Genomic DNA, 25,031 nt, shown 5'->3' on the forward strand with positions numbered 1-25,031 from the left:
TACCCCTGTCCGGGGAAGTGATCGAACCCATCCGTGGGGTCAGCCTAGCCATCCAGGGCCGCCCAGGACAGATCAAGAAGAGGCCCGTCCCAACTAAGTCCGGGCTTCTCGTACCAAATCTCGCCAAACCCTTCGTGGCCCGGGCAAGTTTGGAATTTGCACCAGGAGTGGCAAGGCGTCAATCCTCATTTTACAAATCGGTAGATTCACTTCAGGGACAAAGCCTGCTCTCCCCCATCCATTCGAAACCATTTTGAATTTTGTTTGGCATAATTTTGCACCCGCAAAATCACATTTTAACAACCATTTTACCAAACACCGACCCATTTTTCCCTCGGCACAGCGGCCACACCAACTACATAACACAACCAAGCCGCAACTAACTGCCCTCGACTACATCCTTCAGCCGCCAACCGAATACACACACCAAACTTTCCTTTAGCGGTCAACCGCCCTACTGCTTCACTTCACTTCATACACACACACACACACACAGATACAATGGATAATATCGAAAAACAGCCTCTAGGCGCGGCAGGGGTATCCTTCCCTGCTGGCCTTGACGACTTCCGCGCCGCCAGGGATCGGTGCGCTCACGCCTGTAGACGCTTCAACAGCATGCCTGAAGACGCTACACCAGATGTTCGAACAAGCCTCTTTCTCGAGTGAGTCTGCAGAGATGCAATCATCAGATCTTGATCATCACAGCGCGCTAACACGTTCAATAGCATCATCCGACCGGCTCGGAACAGGAAAGAAGATGGCGCTATTACCCATGACATGACTTTCCGCGACCCAACCCTCAAGGCTCTTACTCCCTTTGTCAAGCCCCCATTTTTCGTCGACTACGGGTTGCGGCTTCGGGTAGGAGGTTCGACCTTCATTAACCGGGGCTGCTTCATCATGGACACGCCTGTAGCCGACGTTACAATTGGTGAGAACTGCAACATTGGACCTCACTGTACGCTAGTAAGCGTCGGCCACCCAATTCACCCAGAGGCTCGGGAATCGCAGAGGAGCAGCATTGGAAAGCCCATCACCATCGGCAATGGCGTGTGGATCGGAGCCAACGTTACCATCTTGTGAGTTTTCCCTCGTCATTCTCGTTTTGCTTTTTCCCCCTTTATTATTTTTTTTCCTTTTCTGTGGAGACTTGTTCTCATCTCCTTTTGTTTACTTTCCCCTGCATCGGACCCACCCCCTTTTTGCCCTACCAAGGTTTCCCCTACTAACATCAGCCCCCTTTCCCCCAAACAGAGGCGGCGTAACCATCGGTGACGGAGCCGTCATTGGCGCCGGTTCCGTAGTAACCAAATCCGTCCCACCACTCCACCTCGCCATCGGCGTTCCCGCCCGCTTCCGCCCCCTCGCCGAAGTTCCCCGCAAACTCGACGCCGGCTCAACCGTCGATTCCCTCAAGGAGGCTCTTGCCTGCGGTCGCTCCTCCTCACCACTTAGCTCACAACAACAACAACCATCCTTCACTACTACTACTACTACTGCCGGCAGCTACCACCACCACCACCATCAACAACAAAACCGATTAACCCAAAGCCAAGCCGAAGAACTCGACCGCCTCGCCAAACTGTGCGTCAACCCGGCCCTCATGCGCGCCGCCACCAACGAATCCCACTACCACTTTTCCAGCCACCAGTCCATGCTTACCGAGCTCCGCTACACCGCCGGCGCACAGCAGCTCAAGCTGCGCAAGACCGAAACGATTAGTCCGAGCGATATGCCTCGCGTGGACATGACGCAGTTTGCGTGGCAGCATCATTCACACTCGTCATCATCATCATCATCATCACAACAGTGCAGCAGCGGTGGCGGTGTTGGTGGCTCCTCATCAAAGGAAGCTGGTTCATCAGTGGGAGTGCATGGAGGACATGGAGCGGGAAGGAGGAGGGTGTCGAGGATCGTGAGGGCCGAGTTGACGGCCATTGCGACGGTTACAGTGGTGGCGCTGCTGCTGATTGTCGGTATCTTCTTTGCGGGCGTGTTGTTGGGGGCCAAGAGGATCACGATTGTGGTGGATGCGGTGCCGGAGGAGTTGAGGAAGTTTGGAGGAGTGGGAGGGGTGAATTTGGTTAGGGGGCTGTAGTTCAGTCTCCGAGGGATCCTTGGGTCTCAAAGTCCGGGAGGCAGCAAGAGGTTGGTCGCATTCTGAGGCGTTTGTTTGATTTCTTCTTTCCTCTTTTTGGTCATGCTTTTTCACAGCGTGGGTTACTTACTGGTTGGATATACCCATTGGTTCAGGTCGGAGATGGTACGCGCGAGATGGCATCCAAGGCGGCTATTGGGTTTCCATTGCGTCTCTGTGGCAGGTGGCTGGGGGTAACTACTAGTTGCATTGTCATTTGGTGTTTGGTTTTTCCTTTTTTTTTTTCCCTGGCTCCTGTCTCATTCACATTTTTTCCCCTTCTATCACTATTTTCTTTTTGTCTTACTACACCTGTTCTAATATCTGGGGTCACCTTATACATCACACATCATCTGTAATATCGTCGGGCGAGGAATGTCGGAAAGGGAGGGGGGCCAATAGAATGGCCAAAGGGGAGAGAAAGGGAGCCAACAGGTTTTGGTGTCCATACAACGATGGCGGCGACAGGCGGGACGGACGGACGGAGTTTTATGGCATCGAACACGGCTGGGCCTCCCTCCATCCACAACAAATGCTGCTGAGCGGCAAAAACAACACAACAACGAAACATGGAAGGAAGGAAGGAAGGAAGGGAGGGATAACAACAACCACACATGGACAGGCGTCGAATCATCGTTATTTTTTTTTTCTTTTTTTTTTTTTTTTTGGGAAAAGAATCTTATATACCCCCTCAAGGCAAAATGGGCAAACTGGGTTTGCTGTTTTTGTTTTGCCTTGCACGTGTGCTATTATGTGTGGTTTGATTTACTTTATAGGATATATATGTACTTTTAGTCTTAATCACATTCGTTTCTGGTTGGCGGTAACCTTTTTGGCTTTCACGATTTCGTTACTTACCTATCTACCTCTACAATGAGTTCCAAAAAGCATTTGCGCGCTGCCGGATGGACGAAACATGCAGCTCCATTTGCTAGTCGCCCGCAAGGCCGCATGCTGCATAGGAGACAACTTGGTAGTTCTAGTATGCAGCATTTATTCACATCGGGCCTTGTCACTCTGACAGGCGCTGTACGCTGCATAAGGTTGCTAAAAATGACACTTTAGTAACAGCAAGAATGGTTTTGGATTGAGTCATAGTGATAAGTGATGGCCGGTTCGAGATGATGGAAACCAAGTCCACAGAGTTAGGCTCAATGGGACGCTCAAGAAGAACTGGTTGAGTAATCAAAGGCTAAAGCAATGTCTCGAACGGAGGTTTGGTGCCCCTGCATCCTTGAATTTTGAAATAGTATTTATTAAAGTTCATCATCGAAAACACTGGGTACCAGCCGCAGTAAAAAAATACTAAAACACCGCTGTTTCACTAAAGATAGAAACGTATTCATGTTCTCTAACACTAACAAAGACACACCCCGAATCATTAGTAATCGTGTAGGCAGAAACTACCAACTCCCTACTCCAACTTCTTATTCTACTGGCTAGCCATACCCTTTCCTTTTTTCGTAGAGAGCCTCCGAATAGGTCTTACCTTCCCGTCCAACTAAGACCAACTCCTCCCCAACCTTGAACTATGCACTCTCGCTCTCTGTCCTCTCAAACCGGTATGCACTCTGCCCGGCGGCAGGGGCGGCCTGTCCACTGGCTGCTTCTCCTGATCCTCACCCTCCTTCTTCTTGCGCTTGAAGATCTTGGGCATGGGAATATGCACGTGCGGCATCATGGCCTCGGCCCAGCGGTCGGGGAACTTGCGGATCAAAGCACCCCAGGGGATGGAGATGGCACCAAGTCCGATAGACATGCCCCATTCCTTGCCGTTCAGACGAGTAATCTTGAAGGCTTCCCCGCCGACGAAGATGATGAGGACTTGGCCGCCAATCATGATGGCGTTGATGGCCCAGAAGAAATAGTTGCGCGTGATACCTTCGAAAATATTGAGCTTGTTGTCGAGACGCCGGTTATTGAGTTCGTTGAAGATCTGGAGCCAGACAAAGGTGTTGAAGACAAAGGTGCTGTGACGTTTGGATTCCGTGGGGTCCGACATGTTGTAGCCGAGCAGAGAGCGGCCGCCAAAGTAGAGGCAGAGAGTGATGGCCAGCTGGGCAATGGCCTGTCCAATAATCGTCTTCCACATTCTGATTGTGATTAATGGCGCAGATTTGCGATCTGGCTTGCGGTCGAGAACGGTGTGTGAGGGAGGATCGGTTGCCAAAGCAAGGGCCGCGAAGGTGTCCATGATCAGATTAACCCAGAGAAGCTGAACTGCGTTCAAAACGGACTGTTCTTCGTCGTTGGAAACGGCGGAAATGAACGTCAAGGCTACGGCCGTGATATTGACCGTAAGTTGGAACTGTTTACCTCTCGTTAGCCATTACCTCACTCCGAATAAAGTGCACGTTGCTTACCTGCAAGAACTTCTTCACGGCATCATTTACCGCACGACCCCAGCTGATACCCTTGACAATAGACGCAAAGTTATCATCCATCAAGATGATAGATGCAGCCTCCTTTGCAACTTCCGTGCCAGCAATACCCATGGCAAAGCCGATATCCGCCATCTTGAGAGCTGGCGCGTCATTCGTTCCATCGCCTGTAACCGCCACCGTCTCACCCAGTTCCTTGAGAGTATGAACGAGGATTCTCTTGTCTTCAGGGCTCGAGCGAGCGAGAACCTGCAAGTGCGGTACGACTTGCTTGAGCTTATCTTCGGACAGCCTACGGAAAGCAGGACCCTCCATGGCAATTCCGCCCTCTTCGGGTTTGTAGATACCACATTCCTTCGCAATTGCCTTTCCGGTCAAGAGATTGTCGCCAGTGACCATACGGACGTACACGCCGGCGCGGTTACAATCCTTGATGGCGTCAATGACCTGCGGGCGAAGGGGATCCTTGATGCCAAAAATGGCTACGAGCGTCATGTCATGGTGGACCTTTGCAAATTCGTCGGCCGTCAATTCTCCGTGGCCGTTAAGCTCCGGAGGCGGCCAGTTATCGAAATCGCGGTAAGAGGAACCAATCGTACGAAGTGTTTGGCCAGCATATGAGGAGATGGTGTGCAAGAACATCTTGCGATCCGCATCGGTAAGCTCGACAGTATGCAACTCATCCTCGCTCGGGTTGGCGATAACCGTGTTACATCTCTCGAGGAGAATCTCGGAAGCACCCTTGACGTATGCGCGAAACTTGCCGTTGGGAAGTCTAACGACGGTAGCCATCAACTTGTACTTTGAATCGAAAGGAACGACCTGGACAACATCAGCATTCTTGCGCTCCTCCTCCACCGGTGCAGCGCCGAGATGGTCACGGCAGAAGGTGAGCAAAGCGACTTCCGTCTTGGACCCGATGAATGTCTTCTCGCCATCCTCATCTCCCTCAAACGCGGTCGAGTTGACAGCATTAGCTTGGTTGAGAATCTTCTTGGTAGTCTTGCTGAGTTCCCTGGTGAAATCTGCCACAGGCATATTGGGCACAGTATTTGGCGCCTCCAAACCGTTTGCGCCATTATTGATCTTCTCTTTGTCCGAGTCGGGTTCCTCCAGCGGTTTATCCGTGCCGCCAAAGCTGAGACTCTTGCCAAGAGTGGTAGCAACCACGGTCATCTTGTTCTGAGTCAGGGTTCCCGTCTTGTCGGAACATACCGTTGTCGCGTTACCCATGGTCTCACAGGCCTTGAGTACGCGGACAAGATTGTTGTCCTTCATCATCCGAGTGGTTGCAAACGCGAGGGCTAGCGTAACAGCCAGGGGAAGGCCTTCTGGGACAGCAACAACAACGACCGTAACAGAGGTGATGAAGAGGCGCAGAAAGGTCTGTCCTTTTTGGTCTGGCGAATCGTGGTTGTGCGGTAACTGGACACAGAACTTGATAAACAGCACGATGAAGAGAATCAGGGCCGCGCCACCACCAAATTTGGCAATCCAATCGGCAAGCACGTTTAGCTTCTGCTGCAGCGGGGTGTCTTCCTGCTCGGTCTGCATGGCCATGGAGATTTGCCCGTAGCTCGAGTAAACGCCTACGGCTGTCACGAGGAACGTGCCGGTTCCCTCGTTTACTTTGCTGCCAGAAATGATGAACGGGTCGAGCTTGTGGATGTCCTCTCTGGGAGGCTTCCCATCTGCGATGTCTTTCAGCGCAGCAAACACTTCGTCGGCGGGCGTCTTCTTGAGCAGGTCGGATTCACCCGTGGCGGAGGATTCGTCGCATTTGACACCATGGCCACTGATAAAGATGCCGTCAACGGGAATAAGGTCCCCTGCGAACAGATGCATTACGTCGCCGACCATGACGTCGAAAACTGAAATCTCGACAGACTTTCCGGAGCGGATAACCTTGACAGTACGGTCGTTGTGTTTCTTGTTGAGCTGGTTGAACTGCCTTTCCATCTGCCAGTCGTTGAGCGTACCCACTAGCACCACAATGATAATAGCCACCATGATAGCCACGCCCTCGACCCATTCCACTTTGGCTTCGCCTGGTTCGTGTTTGCCGCCAAAAGTCTGATATAGACCAAGCGCCAGGGAGACGACAGCAGCAATAGTAAGCAGGATCAGCACCTTGTCGTTGTACGTGGTCCAAGCCAGTTGTAGGAGTGTCTTGCTCTTCTTCTCAGGTAACCGGTTTTCTCTGTAGACGCGCCGGCGGTCGGCGTAATTACTCCCGGCCTTGTGATCGAGAGGAAGCGGCTCCGGGACAGACGCATCATGCTTGCCTGACGCAAAGGGCTCGTTGTCGCCATGCTGGCCGTACTGCGGCGTTCCTGGGGGGGCGACATCCTTGAAGGCGATGGGACCATCGACGTGCTTCTCGTCGGCGCTGAGACCAGTGTTGCGATTTGTGTGCAGCCCTTTCTCCAGGCCCTCCAGGCCGCCGAGGGCGTAGAAAGCATCGAGGCTTTTGGGGTTAAGTAGTTTTGCAAGATGGCCTGGTGTGAAGGCGAAGGGACTATTCTCAACCTTGAACAGTCCTTCCTTGCCGGGATCCGGAGTTAGGGCGTCATTCACGTTGAGCTGAAAGCCTTCGCGTTTGGGCTGTGGCAAAGCAAAGATGGTCAGCCCCCGATGTTGATGTGGTATTGCGTCAGAAGGTCTGCAAAGGGGACGCGTTTTTAAGGTAAATACAGGGACATACCTGGTTGCCCTGCGGCTCATGGTCCGCCATGAGCGCTGTTGAGTAGACGTCTTCTTTCTAGTCGATGCTCGATAAGTCGATACCTCAGCTGAGTGTGGGTTGAGAGAAGGGCAAAAGAGAAGTGAGGAAAGAGAAGAGTAAGAGAAGAGAGTTGACGAAAGCAGTGAACCAGATGGCCCGGGCTGTACCACGTCGTATCCCTGGGAATGACGTGGTGCCGTGTTTGACTACAGGAAGCACAAACCACACCACAGGGCAAGTTGGAGCACCGGTAGGTACCCTCCGCCCACTATATGGGATGGGATGAACAAAGCGGTCCGGGCGCTCTGGACTTGAATACGCTCAAGGGCCAAGGTGCACAGCAAGGCATCGATACTAGCCAAGAGGAATGCCTATCCAGGTAGAGGTAGTAACAATGGAAGGATGTTGAGATAAAACTTGAAGGTACCTCTCCCTGGCAAAATGAGGCGGTTCCTCTTCAATCATTCGGTCATTAGGTTCCTTTGCACACAAACAAGCCACATGCATGCCTGGGCCTTTGCGCTTTCCCTCAATGCATTGTTAGGTAGAAAATGCGGTCAAGTACTGTAATTACCCAACTTGCACACGGGCCTTGTCGAACGGAAGGTGCGTTGAAAAGTGAGGCTCGATCACCCGTTTTCGAGTTGGGAAAGACTGCTCGGGCAGTGTGATATTGAATTGCATATCCGGCCTACAGCCCCAATCAAGGAGAAGGAAGGCATTTGATTGCGCTTGGCACTCAACATCGGTTGGCTTTGAGAATTCGTGATTTCTTTAGATGACCTCAGGAACAGAAAAGAAAAACAGCGGTTTGTTCGCTAATACGAGTCTAATGCAGGAGTGCATCAAGGTCCGGTGTGCTGAGCTTGCTGAGGCTTGAGCCTGTGAGGTGAGAATGCGCCTGTTCAGTCATACTTCCTGCGAGGTTACGCACGATTTGTGGGGAAATTGCTTTACCGTTAGAAGTACTTCGGACTCGCTTCCGCTGTTTTCGCCCTGACCTTTGTTGAGAAGCAAGCCCAGTTCGGGCTGGCCATGATCAAGGCAAGAGGACCAGAAACCCCCCTTTTGCAATTGTAGAGGTATACAATGGGAAGCTGGTTTTGCTTTCTTGTTCCTCATTTCAATTCAAAAAGGCCAAGAATGACTGGGCGCATCGAGGAACAAAGAGCCAACCTAAGTCGAATTAAGCTCAGCTGTCTCGAGCAGGGGTGCGTCTTTTACCACTAATCTGGCAGCTTTGACCAATGAGATGTTTTGACTAGAAGCCCGCTGGTCGCACCTTGTCCCCAGATCGACATGCGTGAAAATGCGGAGGAGAGACATCTTCAACTCCGGACCTGGGAGGCCTCCTTTGCATCTGAATAGGTAATTGGGGAAGGTCAACGCCAACACTCCAACAATTGGTTGATATTTGCCAACATGCCAGGGGCTATGCTCGCAATTGCCCGTTGGGTTGAGGAATCGGGACACTCGAGCGAGCAGGTTGAGCGAGCAAAGGGAAACCCATGGGAACGGATATTCAGGTTTTAAGGTGACGGTGAGCAGCTGCAAGTTATCGGACTTTTGAAACCTTGAAACTTTACTTGGGTCTTTGGGCGTGCCGTCGGTGGGGTCCGAATTAGGTAGTACCACCCACCATCTGGTACGTACCGATAGGTAGACATCACTGCAATGTATCGCTTCTATCCCTTCTTGTTGATAGCGATAAGGTTTCCCAAGTTCCAACGGCGTTGCACTGGACCGCATTCCTTCTTCCACTTTGGATTTCCAGACGCGTTACACGGCGCGTGCTGATGCCGTTCCCCGTTCGACGAGAATTCCACTGCGTGTAGAACATACATGACCGCCCCTGATGTCATTTGTAGCACACATCGCTGAAAGCTTGACTGACTGATTGTCACCGGCCGGGCAGCCACCGTTCACAACTGTGCTGCCGGGCGAACGGACACGTGCACGCAGGGCCGATGGAAGGCAGGAAGGAGGACTCTTCCGGCTGTGTGTTCCCAGGCACTCATCTTCGCATCCCTACGCTGACTGAACACATGGGTCAAAACAGTACGCTGCAAACCTATTTATGAGAACTTGTGAATCTGAGCCCATGAGCCATCGGAAGAAAACCAAAGAAAGCTGTCCATCTGGCAGCTGGCTTGCAGGGGTACTGTCCCCGTCAAACACTGCAAATGTTTGCCCGCTCAGCTGTCCTTTTCACCGTGGGATTGGAGTATCAAGGGATGTAAAATGTGGTTGGGCATCTGGCCGGCATTGGGTAACTCGTAAAAGTCGCCAACAAGACCTTGTTGGTAGTAAGATTCGGCAGTTGCCCTGGCGGAAAAGGATGAGGTTTGGGGAAAAATCGCAATGCCTGAATCGTTGACCTCGTTATTTTCGTCGAAAATAGATTTGTACAGATTTTGTTGTTGAGGGTTGGGTTGGCTGAAGGTGTGCAAAAAGTGCAGTTTGGCGATGCGGGAACGAATGTTGCGGTGATGCCCAAGGCTTGTCAATTCGACAGTTTCTCGAGGTATCATTTCCGATCATCTCGGATGGCTGCCGTGGCTGCTTTGTGCAAGGTACGGATGCATCTGAAACGGTCAGTCAGCTAAGTAGCTCGTCACTTGCGATCGTGAAAGATCAGAATTGTGCTTCGAAGCAAAACTGTCGCTGTGTCAGAGCAGGACTGGAGGAAAAGTGACAATCGAATCATAAAGGATGCACTGTTGTTTGGATGTGTCGTTTGGGGATGGTGGTGTGGGCGGACCTCATTGTGCCACGTGCAATGTGCTGGAAGCTGGAAGTCGTGCCAAGGTCCAGGCTGTGGGGTTTACCATTCTTAGGCTGCCGTAACAGCATACAATAACAAGTCCCATGGGTGCATGGTCTAGTGGTATGATTTCTGTTTTGCATTGAAATTTCTATCTTGCTCTACAGACGGTCCCGCGTTCGATCCGCGGTGCATCCATTCTTTTTTTAACTTTTTCCATTCTTTGCGTATGCTGCTTCCTTTCTTTATCCATGTTTTTGCTTTTGCACTTTTTCTTTTTGGTTTTTGGAATTGCTCCCCCCTCCTCATTGTCCTCCCAACTGCGCGTGAGTCGTGTCAATGTCCCTTTTACGCACTTCCCCTGGTTAAGACTGATAAATAATCGGCTCGAAAGTATAATACTCGTCGAATGAGCTTCTCAATGTTATTGCACTTCGAGGGGAAAAAAAAACCCTATTCGTAACTAGAAGAAAGGGGTGCCACCGGAGCCCGCTCATAGATGGTTTCTCCAGTTGAGTTCCATGATATCAAGATGCAATCCGGAATATTGTCAAGCTGGTGAATACCTACCGTACTTCTCTTCTGTCTCAATATATCGCAATTGTGACTGTTCGCAAAAAGCAAACCATCGCCATCAAACAACTTTGACTCAGCACGTCATTGAAGGGAAAGACCATCAAGAATTACGCAGTTACGAAAAGCTCTTCAAGAACCAGACGCTGCTAGAAACCCCAGATGATAGGAAAGCAGCAAACGTCGGCGAGCATGGCGGGTTAGGGTCCATAGCGACCAGCAACGAAGTGTATCCACTTTACCCCTTTTCCGGTCTCGGCGTAAACATTGGCAGGAGCATCCCAATATGGATGATGGATCTTGCCATTTTCTTTGTGCTTGGGAATTGGGGAAAGAAGTGACTAGCAAAAACAAAACCAACTTGACTCTGTAACAGAGCAGTTGGTAAGTTCTTACTCCCGAAATGTTTCTCGTCCAAAACAATCCGTTTGTGCCGCAGAGTTGGATGGTAATGGGATGACAGTCGAGATGACGACGGCGTCATTAGATTGCCGCTCGATGGAAACTTCCCCTTCACTTCCATGTTGTAGGAAGTTCATGGGCGTCGACGCAGCGGGTTTCCCAATTACTGACATCCCCATTCACTTGCCCTCTCAATCTCTCATTCAGCAACCTTAGGCTGCCTTGCTTTCAGCCTTTCCTTCCATCTTCCACCTCCGACATTCGTTGACAAACGGGAGCTCAAGCTTCTGTTTCGCGAGCACCTCATCGAAGCAAATGTGGACATTGCTCAATCATCTACCCAGGTAACTTCGGATATAAGCGCACGCCTTTCTATTTGCCCAGAATTATAGCTTCACTCCAGAGACTGATCCCCAATCTCCCGACAACCAAACCACCATAATGCGTGCATTACCAACCCTCACCTCCACCAAGAGGGCGCTTTTCCCAGCCCTTCTAGCGTCCCTCGCTCTTGCCCTACCGCAAAGTGGAAAGCAGGGCAATGACACGCCATACACACTATCACCCAGCACCTCCACATCCTCCACGGCCTCCACACACTTATCCCCTTCTCTTGTCCACAGCAGCCCTCCCACCCTTGACTCCAAGGCCCAAGTCAAGAACGACCAAAGGGAAGATATCTCGACCGCAACCATCTTCTCAACCATCATCGTCCCAACAGCTACAGAGTTAACTACCATCCTCACCGTCATCACCAACGCTCCTCCTCCTTCACCTCCGCCTTCCACGACCACCTCTTCCTCTTTACCTTCTACATCATCCACATCTAACTGCATCGTCGAAGGCGGAGCAGACGGTATCTGCATAACCGTCGTACCCATCTGGCCCACCCAAGCAGTAAAGAGGCAGACGACCCAGACCCCCTCCATTTCGTACTCCTCCACCTCCACCTCCACAGCCTCAGTAACCGTCATCGAGATGTTAACAGTGATCGTTGCCCCCCACACAACCTACACCCTCACTGGGTTCGTGCCGTTCTTAACTACAGGTACCTCTTCGGCTCCCATTCCTGCTACCACTACCGCCGCTACCAGCGATATAACTACCTCTACTAGCGTCACCTGCCCCAGTCCCAGCTGGCTGATCGACGGCCACTGCGTCTACAACACCCCCGGGTGGAACCCCGCTCCGCAGATCCCGACTGGGACGGACGATTGGGCGGGTAGACCTCGTCCTCCTTGGGAGACGGGGACGAGGGCGGTATAAACACGTGTATCTGCCAAAGATTTGAGAGACAAGAGAAGAAGAAGTGGGGATTGTGTGGGGAGGTGTTGCTTTAAGAAGTGGAGGGGGGGGAAGATAGGAGGAAGAGCATGAGATGAGTTGAGAGGTAGATGGCTGGAGCAATGAGGAAACATAAATGGAAACAAAGCAAGACACTGGAAAGTGGAAAGAACATGGAATGGCAAGAGCGGGTGGGATGCAGTCATCTATCAAACTCGTTGAGACAAAAGGGATAAATTGGGTGAAAGAGGCTTCAACCCCCTAGCATCATGCGTTGTCTTTATTGCATTTATCCCAGAGAACAGTGACAGGACCACTGCAGGGACCGTCAAAGATTTAGAACGGCCACCAAGAAGCTGGCGTCCTCTTAACCACGAACGCACCTCTGTCCATCGTGTTGATAACAATGTACCCACTCGGGAAGAAGGGATAGTGAGACCATGTACCGGTGAAAGTGACATTGCCCCCGCCCGGCGCATTATCATCCTCCGGGTGGACATCAAAGTACGCCACCTCCTTGATCAGCTTACCCGTGGGATCCAACGGCACACTTCTCAGATCCAGAATGCTGAGACCCAAGCCATAGTTGCTCTGGTACGAGAACCCATCCTTGATGAACTGGTTGTGGTCAATACCACGACGCAAACCCTTGTAGTGACCCGTCTGCTTGGGGTTTTCAAGCGAGGAAATGTCCCAGATGTAGGTGATCGGGTACCCGTCCGCGCCTAAGCCGGCGGCGTCGTACTCGTCGTACTCGTCGTCGAGGATCAAGTATTGTTGCCAGTTGGGATCGAGGACCCAGCCTTGGTGGGTGTAGGAGGCGCCTTCGTACGAGGTGTTGGAGATGATGCGGATGTTTTGCTTGTCGGATACGTCGAAGCTGTTTGTCATTTGTCAGTGTCTCGTGTTCATGTGCCACTGGCAGGAAGACAGGGTGATAGGGGAAAGAGGGAACTAACATGGTCAACGAATCCTCATCATATCCATAACAAATATCCTTCCCATAGTACTTGATATCCGGTCCGCGATACACAATGCACTGCGCATCGTGGACATACCCATCCTCACCACTTCCTCCCAGTGTCTTGGGATTCTTCGGATCCGTCAAGTCAAAAAACACCAGTCCCGCGCGCAACGGCCCGGTTCTCGGCTGGAACCCAACAGCCACACCGTAATTCTTCTCCTCGTTCGTCACCACATTATGCGATCTCCCCACCGGCAACCCCTCGGTCCACCAGCCATCCAAGTCGTTTTCGTTCGTGAACACCTTGGGACTTGCAGGGTCAACATCCTGCAACTTGGCCAAATTAAAGATCTGCACACCGTGGTTGACTGCCTCCGAGCCGATCAGGATGTAGCTCTTGTATCCCTTAATCTCCCTCCACAGGCTGGGTTGAGCAGTGGTGTACTGCGGCAGCCTTCCCAAATAAACTAGCTTGCCATTCTTTGTGACCTCCGCGAAAGCGGTGCCGTCTTCCTGGGCGATAGCCACGAACTCGCGTCCCTTGGGCGAAGTCCACCCCCAGGAGCCCGCGCCGCGGCCGGAAGAGGACCCGAGCTCCGCGTGCGTCTTGAAGTCGTACAGGTCAAGATTGTTGCACCGGAAGGTGTACTTGGGGTCGTTGGGGACGTAGGAAGCGTAGCCCTTGGTGCAGGGGACGTAGTCGAGCTTGGAGGAAGGGAATTTCTTGTATTGGGTGGAGTCATAGACGCCGGCGGCGTCGAGTTCTGCCCAGGTTTGCTGTTGTGGCAGGGTGTTAGCCATGTGAATGAGAGTGACTGTAAGGGATGGAGGAGGAGGAATGGGAGAGAAAGTATGGAAGGGAGAGACGGAATAGACGGGATGCTTACGTGCTTGAGAGCCATGATATGCTCATGTCTGGCACCGCTGTCGTAAAGCTCGGCTTTGAGCTTCATGTCGACGGCCTTCTCTTTGGCCGAGGCCAGGGCGGCTAGGGATGCCGCGAGGGCGAGGAGGGAGGTTCTCATGTTGGGTTGATGCTTGCCTCTGTGGTTGAGTCCAACAAGATGAGATGGAGGTCGAGATATCTCCAGGTTGACGCAAGAGAGGTGATATGATCTTATACTTGTGTACTTGCATTCCTTGAGGACGGGTCCCGTCGATCGTCATAAACCCTGTAAACACCGACACTGCAACCTTGTCCACTGACGTTCTCTCCCTACTGTAGCACTGGCAAGATGCCAACGGTCTGGATCTTGCGAATGCTTACCAAGAGCGGGGAAATCTGGACTAAAATGTGAGATATGCCGGTCACATAGCCTCGTCTGGGAAGGTCGAGCTTGAGGTAACACTTGCGACATACAAACAGTCGTTGGCGTTATAACCCTAATTCGGCAGGTGTGAAGCCTGATACGATGGATTGCCTTGGAAGGCCTCGTAGTCTCACTGCATAACCCGACAAGCGCGGATGGCGATATCTAGCCAAGAGATGGAGGCTCTACGGTCTCGGCTCTCGTATACCGAGTGGGGGGAGGAATCGTGGCTACGGAGACAGCACGTCTCCTCCCGGTCCCCTTGGCCATTGTCTGCCTCGCGAATTCGTGAGTTTAAATGTACTCCATCGGTAGTTCTCTTGACGGGGGAAGCCTTCAAGTGCCACGGCATTCCGACAATGCGTATAAGTTTGCGTGATGCCCATGTCGATGAAAGCGGAAGGAGATCTGTATATTGCATGCAGCCAAGGCCAGTCGATACCACCATCGTTGGTCCGATGGACAGTCTAGTGCTACCAGCCAAGCTCTGCACCGGTGTTAGGTGCACCACGGTTCCAACGCCGTCCCGCTCGGCATTTCTTATCATGGGTGCCCGATGTGATTTGGTTGCTGGTAGGATGGCTTTGCCACCAAGAAGTGGGATGTAAGAAAAGGATCCGAATAATACTGCGGAGAAAATGGATATTGGAGTCTTCGGAATGTTGGCTTTCCGTGGCCATCCTTTTCCATGTGCGTATATCCCGCTCCCTCAGATATTGACCTTGAGAATCTGCCCTGTTGGGCTCAACTGCCCGTCATCACACTGCAGGTCTGAATCACAAGTACGACCAAAAGCTGTGTTGGTTGTTCAATGGAGGCAAAATCCAGACACAGCCGTCCAACACGAACACTGTGATTGAAGGTGATAGCCTCGGCTCGGCGGAAGTAGTCTGTGGCAACTGGCAATGAGATCTCCACGACATGCCACAACCCACAGGCCATCTTCCTAATGACAGCGTACCGATCAATCACATTCGTTATGTCCCGTGGGGCCCAAGGTGGAATAGTCCACCGTGACAAAAGCTCTGTCCACTTCTTGAAGACTCTCGTAGCAATACTGCAGCGTCTCGGAAATATCATGTGCCAAAGGCAGCGAGGTGCTCTCATCCAACAGTATGTCCAGCTCGACCCAAACACCATCGCCAGCATGGTATGCCGTCAACGTCTTGAAGCCTGCAACGACAGGGGAAAAGCGGAAGCCGAGATACATCAGCTTCTTTTGCAAGGCATCATCTACACTGCTTCCGGTCAAGCGGCTGATGTTTTCGATGCACGTCTCAGCCCAGTCACAGATGACATAGAGGGCTAATAAAGTTGCACCGAGGGGATCCAGCCACCAGATCTGGGCAGCAACACCAATCAGGGGGAAGAGGAGAGAGGCGGTGTTGAAGTACACATCGGTCTTGCAGTCCTGCACCAGCGCTTGTACCTGCGTCGTCTTGATGGGTCTGCATATGAGCCCGATGATGCCCTTGATGATGGCATTGGCAGCCATGGCACCAATAGCAACAGGAGGCAGAGGCGCAACATCTCTGTCACCGCCAGGTAACAGCTTCTTGACCGACTCTTGAAGGATCTGGAGAAAGGAAACAACCATGATGACACTGAAGACAAGAATCCCGATGGGTTCGAGGCGCCGCCTTCCGACGGGGTACTTGAGCCGTAGAGCGCGCAGACGCCAGGAGACAATGCGGTTGGTACTGTAAATGATCAAGGTACAGAACAAGTCCAAGGCCGAGTCCGCGGTGCTGGCAGCCAAGGAAAGCGATGGACTAAAGCGTAGACTGACCAGCTTGCCAATGAGCATGAACACATTGGCGATGACATTGGTGTTTATAGCCCATTTCGCGTTTCGTTCATCACGGCGGCGCTTCTCGATGTGCTCGGGAGGCAGAAATGCTTCAACGGCGCCTTTGGAGTCGGCGAGGGGAACACGGCGTTCGGCAATGCCGTCCCTATCGGCGTCGGGATTCATGCTGTCAATGACATCATCGGCAACGGCCATGACCAAAGCGTCAACCTCGACCCAGCTATCGAGCGTCTCGTTTTGGGACTCGTAGTATCTCCTGATCTTCTTGTTCTTGATGGCTTTAAGCTCGGCATCGGACTTGCGATAGTGTCCATCCCAGGAGGACAAGCCTTTCATGCCATCGAGCACCCTCTGTTTCAAGTCAATGCGACGCTGTTCGGCGATGGCCAGGTGTCGGGCATCTTTGAAGCCGCTGAAGGAGGTGACCTTGGCGCGGTCGTCGTGGATCTGGATTTCGCGTGGGGAAGGGCGCAGCGTGGGGGCGGCGATGGTGCTCTGCGTGGAAGTGGGCTCGGTGGAGGGAGGGCCGTGGTGATCGCCAGGGGAGACGTTGGGAGGGAGTCCGGCTTCTTCGTCGTCATCACGATACCGTCGGCGGATGGAAGACGGCTGACGAGACGGCATGGTCCCGTGCCAATCGGTGGCCGAGTTGACGGTTCTGGGTCTTCTTCCCACCATGTTGCTCGGTCGTTCGTGTCGAGATTCTAAATTGGACGGTTTTTTCGCCGGCAGATCGATCGGGTGGGATGAACAGGTTCACGAAAGGTCAGATCGAGGTTGAAACAGAGACAACGAAACGAACAGCTGGTCAAGGGGGGCGTACCGGGCGGGCCGGGCCTTCCTGTTGTGTCCGTGTGTAGTGTAAACTCGGGATGGAAAGAACAACCCAGGATGAAATGCTTGGATGCAAGTCTTTGTTTGCTCCTTCCTCACCTTCTGTATCCGCGTGGAGAAAGAGGAAAAGGAAGGCATGGGCCAAAATGACGTCATGCGGGGCGGTTGTCCATGTCTGACCTGTGGCTTCTGCATCGCGTTCAACGAATATTGGCAATCGCAACATCGATCGATGGTCAGTATTTTACGTATTCCGAGTGTGTCCTCTTCCTCTTTTGTGAATCCTCCTCTTTCGTTAGTGTAGGTGAATGAATGTCCAAACATTCAAAGTCCAAAAGATGCAGCCGGAAAACCTCTTCATAGATACGGTCTGCTTATCGAAACATTCAAATCGCCGTGGTCGAAGCATTTTGGCAACGCGACGGAACTACTTGAAGAACATTTCTGTCTCTTGTCGAATTCTATGGATTACTACAGACAACTCTATATGTCATTGGTTAGATGTTCCGAGTCCTCGGGGATGCTAGTAGCTACCTATGTTGTTCAACTGAGGCGGCCCGGCGGCTAGTTCGCGCACCAGACTCGTTAAACAAACTCACAGTACTGTGTCACAAGCAGTTTAATGTCGTCGGAATAGGTACGCAGAAACTCTCGATGGTAAGATTTGATACTTTCAAGCCTACCCCCTCCCTTAGCGTATCAGCATTTCCTGAGCGGGTAGTGCACGGTTTCTATTATTCCAGCTAGATCATTGCACATACACCATATTCGACTAGATCGTTAGTCGTTTAATAGAAATATCATAACCCTTATTAGCTTACTGGAAGTTCTGTTATAATCACGTTCAAATCACACGCGTTTGGCTTCAATGCAACGGCACCCAATTTGAGGAGACCACTGCACTCCTATCGCCCCCCTTAAGGCGCGAACAATTGATGACAAAGGAATGATTGACCTTTAGATTTCCTGATGAATAATATTCCAGAACCCCAACTTTCTAGTTTTCCATCAGCAGCTTGACCACCTCATCCCACTGTACTTCCCCATCATTTGGCCATTTGCTCTTGATCCTACTACTCCTCCTTGCAGAACTCACCACCACTTCCCTCCCCTTTCGTCGCCGAACTGGCACTCGCCATCGGAGAAGCCCTCGTAATAGTCGTCCTCCCATCACTCCCACTCACAACCGTCAACCGATCCCCCACGCTCACCGTAGGATGCACCAACACACGACTGCTCTGTCCCCCCATTCCCTGGATATGTCCCAGCATCTGGCCCACGTCCTGGCTGTTTGTACTGCCGCTAGACCCAAACCCAGAAGAAACAGGAATAACTACTACGGTGGTAGCAGTCGCACTCGGCACCATCACAGTCTCGTAATCCACCAAATCAGTTACCGTGCCGGTGACGGGTATGATTTCCAGCGGACCATCATCCGAGATCGACGACGACGACGACGATTTGCTGCTGACGCTGACCCTGGGACCAGGAGGAGGAAGAAGAGGAGGCAAGGGCGGTAGAGAGGCGGGGGCGGTGTATGTATTATAGTTGATTAGGTCTGTGACGGTTCCAGTGACGGGGATGATGACGAGGGGGTCCGTGTCTGTTGAAGTTGAAGTTGATGTAGATTTGCTGGCGGTAGAGGTCGTGATAGCGTTGGTGGTGGATGTTGGGGAAGCTGTCAAAGAGCTAGAAGTAGATGTGATCGTAAAGCTAATACTGCTAGAACTTTCACCAGAACTAGAACTAGACTTTGTTCCCCTCGTAGTAGTACTAGTCACCAGCGTGCTAGGCACACACTTGCCATTGACCGCGACCTCTCCCTTCCTGGTGCAGTACCCTTTAGGCCATGACCCACTTTGACTTGACGTTGTCGTTGAAAGGGTATCCGAAGCACTAGTCTCATGATCAGGAGTAAGTGTCTTGACGATAGTTACTACCTCTGTCACTTGGGCGACAGTGGCCCAAACCGTTTGCGTCCTGGTCTGATCTGCCGCCCCCGGAGTAGGGAACGTAGTTGTAGTGGTGGTGACACTTGGGATGATCCCGTGAAGAAGGGAAGGAGTCAGGTGCGTTGAGTGGCTGCTGCTGCTTGTTTCGATGGCTGATGCCGGTTGAGTTGCAGAGGTCGTGGCTGCCGTAATGCTTTCGGCAATTTCGGAGAAATTCACCGGCCCATGGGCGTTGGGGTTGCTTTCGTGGGAAGCTGCGAGGGAAGCTAGAGGGACGAGTGCGAGGAGCACCTTCCTGTCGAAATGGGGGGTTGTGTGGGTGGACATTTTCGTTGTTGTATGTCACGTGGGTTGATCTTGGGTGTAAAAGTGCGATCTTGTGCTGTCGTCGTAATTGAATCCTGGAATTGGGTGAGGAGGATGTGGCAGAGAAGAAACAAAGAACGTGAGAGATGTCAGAGAGGTTTTATGTATATTTTCTGGAAGCACAATTGACCGAGACTTCGAGTGAAGTGTGAGTAACCAAGCGTAATATGGACTCACTGGCCGAGGAATCGAGAACCTGGGCAACGTGAAGGGGAGCGTGAATCAATTCAATGACAAGCTCCATTGTTATTGTACTCCTTCTCTTCAGGTTTGACTCGATAGCCTTCATCCCAAGTGTGGACAAACTTGGCGCGAGTGACACACCTGGTGGTTCGAGAGAGAACTCCAGACGCTTCAGTATCCTTCACTAGGCTTGAAGTACGGATGATACATGGGCTTTACACATGACCAGCTACTATACCATTGAATAACAATCCAGTGTCCCTTCCACTACCTGGTTCACGGATAGGACGTTTAGACTATGGAGAGGTTAAGACACGAGGGCAGGCAATGGGCCATGTAGTGATTGGATGTCGGCGCCGGCCATGATGAGGAATAAGACCGCAACTTAACAATGTGATACGGCAAGCATGTTGGAGGAAGGCAGTGGCATGGCCCGTTGATATAGTGGCCGGCATAGTATGTTCATTTCAGCATCGGCATCAAGCTATTCATATACAAAGAAGTTGTCGACCGATGGGACCTTCTGACTACCCAGAGTTAAACAGTCTAGATCCCAGGCCCTTATCACCACCACTCATCCCTTCACGTACATTCCCCCCCAACTTAGATGCACTGGGAGTACCACTGGTTAGCAGCCTGGCAAGTCGACCCAGACTGGCAGCAGGTGGCGCCCGTCCAGCCCTGTCCACCGCACTGGCCCCATTTGGCCGCGCAGTTTCCTGTGCTAGGGGTTGTAGGGGTAGAAGGGTTGCTAGGGTTGGTAGGAGTACTTCCGCCGCCGCCGCTGCTGCTGAGCTTGGACTTGACGAAAGCAAGGGCCTGCTGGCCGTACTTGGAGCCGTAGCCTTGGTGGGTGGCTGCGTCGTTACCCGTGCAGCAGTACGGGTCGGGCGAGTCACAGTAGTTCTGGAGCTTGGAGGCGGAGGCACAGGTGTAGCCGGCAGGGCGGGGGTCGAACTGTAAGAGGAAGGGTCAGTACTTGTTGTTGAACGCAGTGATGTCGGAAAGAATGGAGAGGAAGAACATACGCCATAAGCAGTACAGGTTCCCACATTGTAGGAGAGACCAGCGCGGTAACGGGGGTTACCCATCATGATGACGGCCTTGACCTGGTTAAGGGCGCTGGCGTTGATGCCAGGGGTGCTGGTGGTGATACCAGCACCGCTGTCAGGTCCACCGCAGACGGCATTGTCCATAATTTGACCACCCTGTTTAGCACATAGGTTAGAGGCTTTCTTCCAGGAAACAAAAGCGATAAAGGCAACGCAAAACACCTGAGAATATCCGACAAGAACAATCTGGGTGTCGGGGCAGCGAGCATTGAGACTGTTAACAGCCGTGGCAACGGCGTTGGTGCCCTGTCTGGCGGAATCACCGTACTGGACGCCGCCGCAAGAGGACTGGCCACCACAGGCTGGGTAGACGATGGCTTCGGAGGTGGCACCTGGATAGGCCTGGAGGATAAGGTTGACAACGACGCCAGCGGTACCAAATCCGGGGGAGACCGTGGTCTCACGAGCACCGAAGACGTGAATGGAAGGGCATGACTGACGCTCTTCAAGCTCGACAGGGGACGCGCCGACGAGAGCCGAGCGGGCCAACAGGAGGAGATAAGCAGCTTTGGGCGAGGGCCACATCTTGATATTTGGTGCTGATGAAGAAGTTGCAATAGATCTATCCCTGGGCTTGTCGATCGACCTGTCTCGATGGGATGTGGGGTGGCGAATAGTTATACTCAGCGGTCAGACTGGTAGCCAGAACGTTATCGAGACATCTGAGCATGTAAGATATTGACGATGTCACCGTTGTTGCAGAAGCATGTCGCCGCCCATTTTACCCAAGGCCAGTCGCATTCCGCTCCCCCGCAAGAAGGCCAAGGCCAGCATGACTAACAAGATCCAGCTACTGTCACCCCAAGGCCAGGGTTTAGACGTAATGGGAGGGTGACCATTGCATGAAAATAGTAACGCTTAGAGGTCCTTTGTGGTTTTGTTGTAGAGTGCCTTGGACGGTCAACCGGGTAAAGTTGGGGGCGCAGAGAATCAGGGGGCAGCATTTGTTCGAAGAGCCTCTGTTGAATCCTGGTTTCTGGAATGTTTCGCTCGCTGGATCGGATGTCTTGTTCTTGGTTGAGCTAGCCCTGTCCAGAGTTTATGCATGTTTGCATTGCTTGAGGTCCTGTCAATCTTAGGATGCTTGGGTTGCATTGGTCATTTGAACCGGCATTGGATAAATTGGGAGGTACGTGACCACGCGTCGGCGACCCATTTCCCCAGATCCGGGGATCCTTGATTTGTAGCCAACAAGTGTCCAGTAGCACCTATGTAGCTAGCTCGGAAAATGGAGCGGAGGTGTTGAGCACTTCTTTGCGGAGAAGGGATCGAGGACGAAGGAGGCGGGTGCAGCAGGCGAGATCCGAGCACGAGGAACGGGACGGGAGTTTAGCCTTTAGGCTTTGGCTAAGCCTCCACTGCCAGTGTGACCTTGACCAGGAGGGGCAAAGATTTTGACGTTTCAGGACGCGGACGTGTTTCCGCTTCTCGAAAAGGAATCGTCGGTGATTTAAAGATAAAGTTGAGGCTTGATCATGGTGGGTGTTTCGAGGTCAGGTGAGGTGGCTCGACGACGATGGTCTGGCACCAGGGCGTGGCTGAGCAGTTTGGGGAACAGCCTTTTCTTTGAACAAACTGTATGCGCCGTCAGAAATCCTCTGCTTTTGATTGCTTATTTTGAGCTATGCAACCTGGGCATTTTAGCTGGTGAACTTCGGAATCTCGATGTTCGTTGTCAGTGTCACACAGTCCACTCTGCTTGTTTGTTCTTTCCAATTCCATCGCAGCAGGTCCGACCAGCGGCTCCAGGGGGTCATAGCGGCAGCCAGGCGGGCATTCACTGCAATCTATGTAGTGCACTTACATGCCCCTGCGCTGCCGGGCGTCTGTGTCCACTATCAACCACAGGGGCATCGTACCTGACATTTGAAGAATTTCTGGATCTCTGAACGTCAACATTGCAGGTCGTCCTTGATCACCAGGAATTGTTAGCCTACCCGTAAGTACAATACAGCCAGACCTTTTTTTTTTTTTTATAACCGCAAACTGCGATTACCTCCCCATCGTTGCTATCGCTCCTGTCAGTCAGAATGAAGTTGAGCTCTGCAGAAAGGCGCTTTCCGCGCCAGATTCTCCGGTGATCCTCCCGCTGTATAAATGGTTGAGCGCGTTGGTTTTTGTTTTCCACAACAACCTGATCATGGCCTTCCCGCACGCTGCCATACATGGAACACTCTGTCACTTGAACATGACTAAGTACCTACTTAGAATAGGGCATCGATGGAGGTCAATGGCCCAGGGTGTTCTGGTTGTCATGTTGTTTTTGACAGCAACATATTTCTTTCCATTATTTATCATGTTTCTCCTTGCCCACGTACAATAAAAAGTCACACCTACGTACCAATTTTGGACCTCCACCTCCCTAGCTCCCGCCATGTTAGCTGTTTGAACCCGGAGGTGTTCTTCTATGGTACACGATGGCCAAGCCTCTGGTTCTACGTTCCTTTTCACAGGACTCAACTGTTTTGTGCTTGCAAAATAGTGAGCGGGTGAACTCAAATAGGTATGTCCGGTTGTCGAAGGATGTGGACGTGAGATCTCAATCACTTGAACGATGGCAAAATCAGGTATCGAAGAGGCTTTACTGTCGAAGTGGAAACGTTTGAGATGCGTGGAACTGGCGATGCCTATATTAGGACACGAAATTTTGGGCGATAATGCAGTCGTTATCGTGAAAGAAATATGAAAGATTGCAAATTCTGTAGGGTACGTGTAGGAAATCATAGGATGCGCGCAGGTTCTCCCTTGCATATCTCTGTCATCTCCAAGGCCATCAATCCTTCCGAGTTACATCCAAGTGCTCTTCATTTGAAGCGAACTCAACACCCCGTCCATTGTTGATGTCAATACAGATATAATAGCTCTAGCTCGCGATTCCCCACATAGGGAGGTCTCACTTTATGCTCGCATGCCTTCTCCATGTTCGGGTCGTTCTGTAGGCATTGGAGGCAGAGACTGGTTTCGCTCTCGGTCCAGTCCGGAAGGATGTAATGAATACCATCACATGAGTGCCGAGTAAGAGATGGGCAGTTACTTTTCCTGAAAATATCTTGCGCCATGGCAACCTCGAGCATGCCCCTCAATGCTTCCAGGATCGAGATACTAGTATCGGAGGCAACACGGTAGTCAAGGTTCACCGAATTTATTTCACCATCAAGGGTATCCGCGCAGTTACATGAGCCGAATATGCGAGTTGCTTTTGCTCTTTGCAAGGCCTTGGAAAGTTGTGCACGGATCGAGAAGCTTCGCTCCATGAGTAGGACTTCAATCACGCAAGGTGTCAGCAAATATACGTAGAAAAGTTTGTGGATGTCTAGCCGCCCGTGGGACAACCCTTACAGAACATTTCCGAGGGGAACAGCTCCCTAAGTTGATCATCGTTTTGGAAGCGGAGATAGCTGCCTTCGTGGGTGATCATGACAAGCCAGGTGAGCTTGGAAAAAGCCTTGTAGTTCTTCAACACCATGGCCGCCGCGGCCATGTACAGCAGGTCCTCGACGCTTTTGGCTCGTAGCTGTTGACGGAGCCACTTGTCGGTAACGAGTTGCATTGCCGTACCCAGATCGTATTTGTCAATGGTACGGGCAGCCTGTAGAATTTGCTTTGCATTCACATCAACAAAGGATATCATGTCAGGACGGTGGTGGATGACGTAACAGATTGCTTTCATTGCCTCGGGGTCGTCTTCAGGAAGTTCAACGTCCTTGGGAGATTCGAGCGAAAGCGTGCGGGAGCTTTCAACCCAAGGCGGCGAAAACATGGCGTCGAAGACTTTGGAGGCCGATCTAAGGATTGTGGACGAAACCCTAAGACGCAATTGCTCCTCCCCAGGAGGGCCGACGACCAGGATGATGTCTCCCACAGGGGAAACTTCGAGGATATCCGAATTGTCGTCCATATTGGTAATTGTGAGGCCGGCTCTTGACAAGGTCGAAGCGTAATCGGGAACTGATGAAAGAGGGGAGTTCCGGACGGTCGATAGAGTTCATGGAACGTGGATGGGAGATACTGTCATGACGTGGTCCGAGGCACAAACGCAGCTTCCCCAGTGATGAGGTTGAGGTGTCATGGAACCCCGCCTTTCCAGTCTTGAGCTGCATCGCGCAAGCCACACCCTTCGTTTGATGACTTGAGGCATGCTCATGGCTTGCAGATCTGCATCGATGTGAGTGGTTGACACGATGACTCCTGCAGAGCTGAGCCTCAACCTACCCCTCTCCACCTGGTGTCT

At 51.9% G+C, this 25,031-nt stretch overlaps 9 protein-coding genes and 1 non-coding gene across 10 annotated transcripts; 4 read left to right on the plus strand and 6 right to left on the minus strand.

Annotated features, from left to right (window-relative positions):
• Positions 1–277: 277 nt before the first annotated feature.
• Positions 278–2,322, plus strand: B0T23DRAFT_135746 (uncharacterized protein). Its single transcript, XM_062832266.1, has 3 exons — positions 278–665; positions 729–1,082; positions 1,258–2,322. Exons 1-3 carry the CDS (start codon positions 502–504, stop codon positions 2,099–2,101), a joined length of 1,362 nt encoding a protein of 453 aa, XP_062692629.1. The 5' UTR covers positions 278–501; the 3' UTR covers positions 2,102–2,322.
• A 494-nt stretch (positions 2,323–2,816) lies between these two features.
• On the plus strand, positions 2,817–3,017 carry B0T23DRAFT_379120 (uncharacterized protein; the record flags this gene model as incomplete). The annotated part of the gene is made up of 1 exon (XM_062837129.1): positions 2,817–3,017. A coding segment is annotated over one exon (201 nt), but the record flags the coding sequence as incomplete, so codon positions are not given.
• Positions 3,018–3,389: 372 nt separating this feature from the next.
• Positions 3,390–7,654, minus strand: B0T23DRAFT_420039 (uncharacterized protein). Its single transcript, XM_062839725.1, has 3 exons — positions 7,226–7,654; positions 4,504–7,125; positions 3,390–4,448 (listed from the first exon to the last, which is right to left on the minus strand). The coding sequence occupies exons 1-3, from the start codon at positions 7,253–7,255 to the stop codon at positions 3,642–3,644; spliced, it is 3,459 nt and encodes a 1,152-aa protein (XP_062692631.1). The 5' UTR covers positions 7,256–7,654; the 3' UTR covers positions 3,390–3,641.
• A 2,462-nt stretch (positions 7,655–10,116) lies between these two features.
• Positions 10,117–10,208, plus strand: B0T23DRAFT_t166. Its single transcript has one exon. It is a non-coding gene; the product is annotated as a tRNA-Ala (tRNA).
• Positions 10,209–11,301: 1,093 nt separating this feature from the next.
• Positions 11,302–12,428, plus strand: B0T23DRAFT_135775 (uncharacterized protein). Its single transcript, XM_062832270.1, has one exon. It carries the CDS (start codon positions 11,427–11,429, stop codon positions 12,249–12,251), a length of 825 nt encoding a protein of 274 aa, XP_062692632.1. The 5' UTR covers positions 11,302–11,426; the 3' UTR covers positions 12,252–12,428.
• Positions 12,429–14,478, minus strand: B0T23DRAFT_135774 (uncharacterized protein). The gene is made up of 3 exons (XM_062832269.1): positions 14,121–14,478; positions 13,229–14,010; positions 12,429–13,149 (listed from the first exon to the last, which is right to left on the minus strand). Exons 1-3 carry the CDS (start codon positions 14,256–14,258, stop codon positions 12,606–12,608), a joined length of 1,464 nt encoding a protein of 487 aa, XP_062692633.1. The 5' UTR covers positions 14,259–14,478; the 3' UTR covers positions 12,429–12,605.
• Positions 14,479–15,329: 851 nt separating this feature from the next.
• On the minus strand, positions 15,330–17,273 carry B0T23DRAFT_135772 (uncharacterized protein). The gene has a single exon (XM_062832268.1). It carries the CDS (start codon positions 17,029–17,031, stop codon positions 15,508–15,510), a length of 1,524 nt encoding a protein of 507 aa, XP_062692634.1. The 5' UTR covers positions 17,032–17,273; the 3' UTR covers positions 15,330–15,507.
• A 987-nt stretch (positions 17,274–18,260) lies between these two features.
• Positions 18,261–19,543, minus strand: B0T23DRAFT_441650 (uncharacterized protein; the record flags this gene model as incomplete). The annotated part of the gene is made up of 1 exon (XM_062840784.1): positions 18,261–19,543. The coding sequence occupies exon 1, from the start codon at positions 19,464–19,466 to the stop codon at positions 18,261–18,263; it is 1,206 nt and encodes a 401-aa protein (XP_062692635.1). The 5' UTR covers positions 19,467–19,543.
• Positions 19,544–20,291: 748 nt separating this feature from the next.
• On the minus strand, positions 20,292–21,325 carry B0T23DRAFT_428478 (acetylxylan esterase precursor; the record flags this gene model as incomplete). Its single annotated transcript, XM_062840140.1, has 2 exons — positions 20,292–20,645; positions 20,717–21,325. The coding sequence occupies 2 exons, from the start codon at positions 21,323–21,325 to the stop codon at positions 20,292–20,294; spliced, it is 963 nt and encodes a 320-aa protein (XP_062692636.1).
• Positions 21,326–23,468: 2,143 nt separating this feature from the next.
• Positions 23,469–24,903, minus strand: B0T23DRAFT_135832 (uncharacterized protein). The gene is made up of 2 exons (XM_062832271.1): positions 24,134–24,903; positions 23,469–24,062 (listed from the first exon to the last, which is right to left on the minus strand). Exons 1-2 carry the CDS (start codon positions 24,696–24,698, stop codon positions 23,644–23,646), a joined length of 984 nt encoding a protein of 327 aa, XP_062692637.1. The 5' UTR covers positions 24,699–24,903; the 3' UTR covers positions 23,469–23,643.
• Between the last annotated feature and the right edge of the window lie 128 nt (positions 24,904–25,031).

Source organism: Neurospora hispaniola (assembly GCF_033458365.1).
Source record: "Neurospora hispaniola strain FGSC 10403 chromosome Unknown B0T23scaffold_4, whole genome shotgun sequence".
Classification (NCBI taxonomy): Eukaryota; Fungi; Ascomycota; class Sordariomycetes; order Sordariales; family Sordariaceae; genus Neurospora; species Neurospora hispaniola.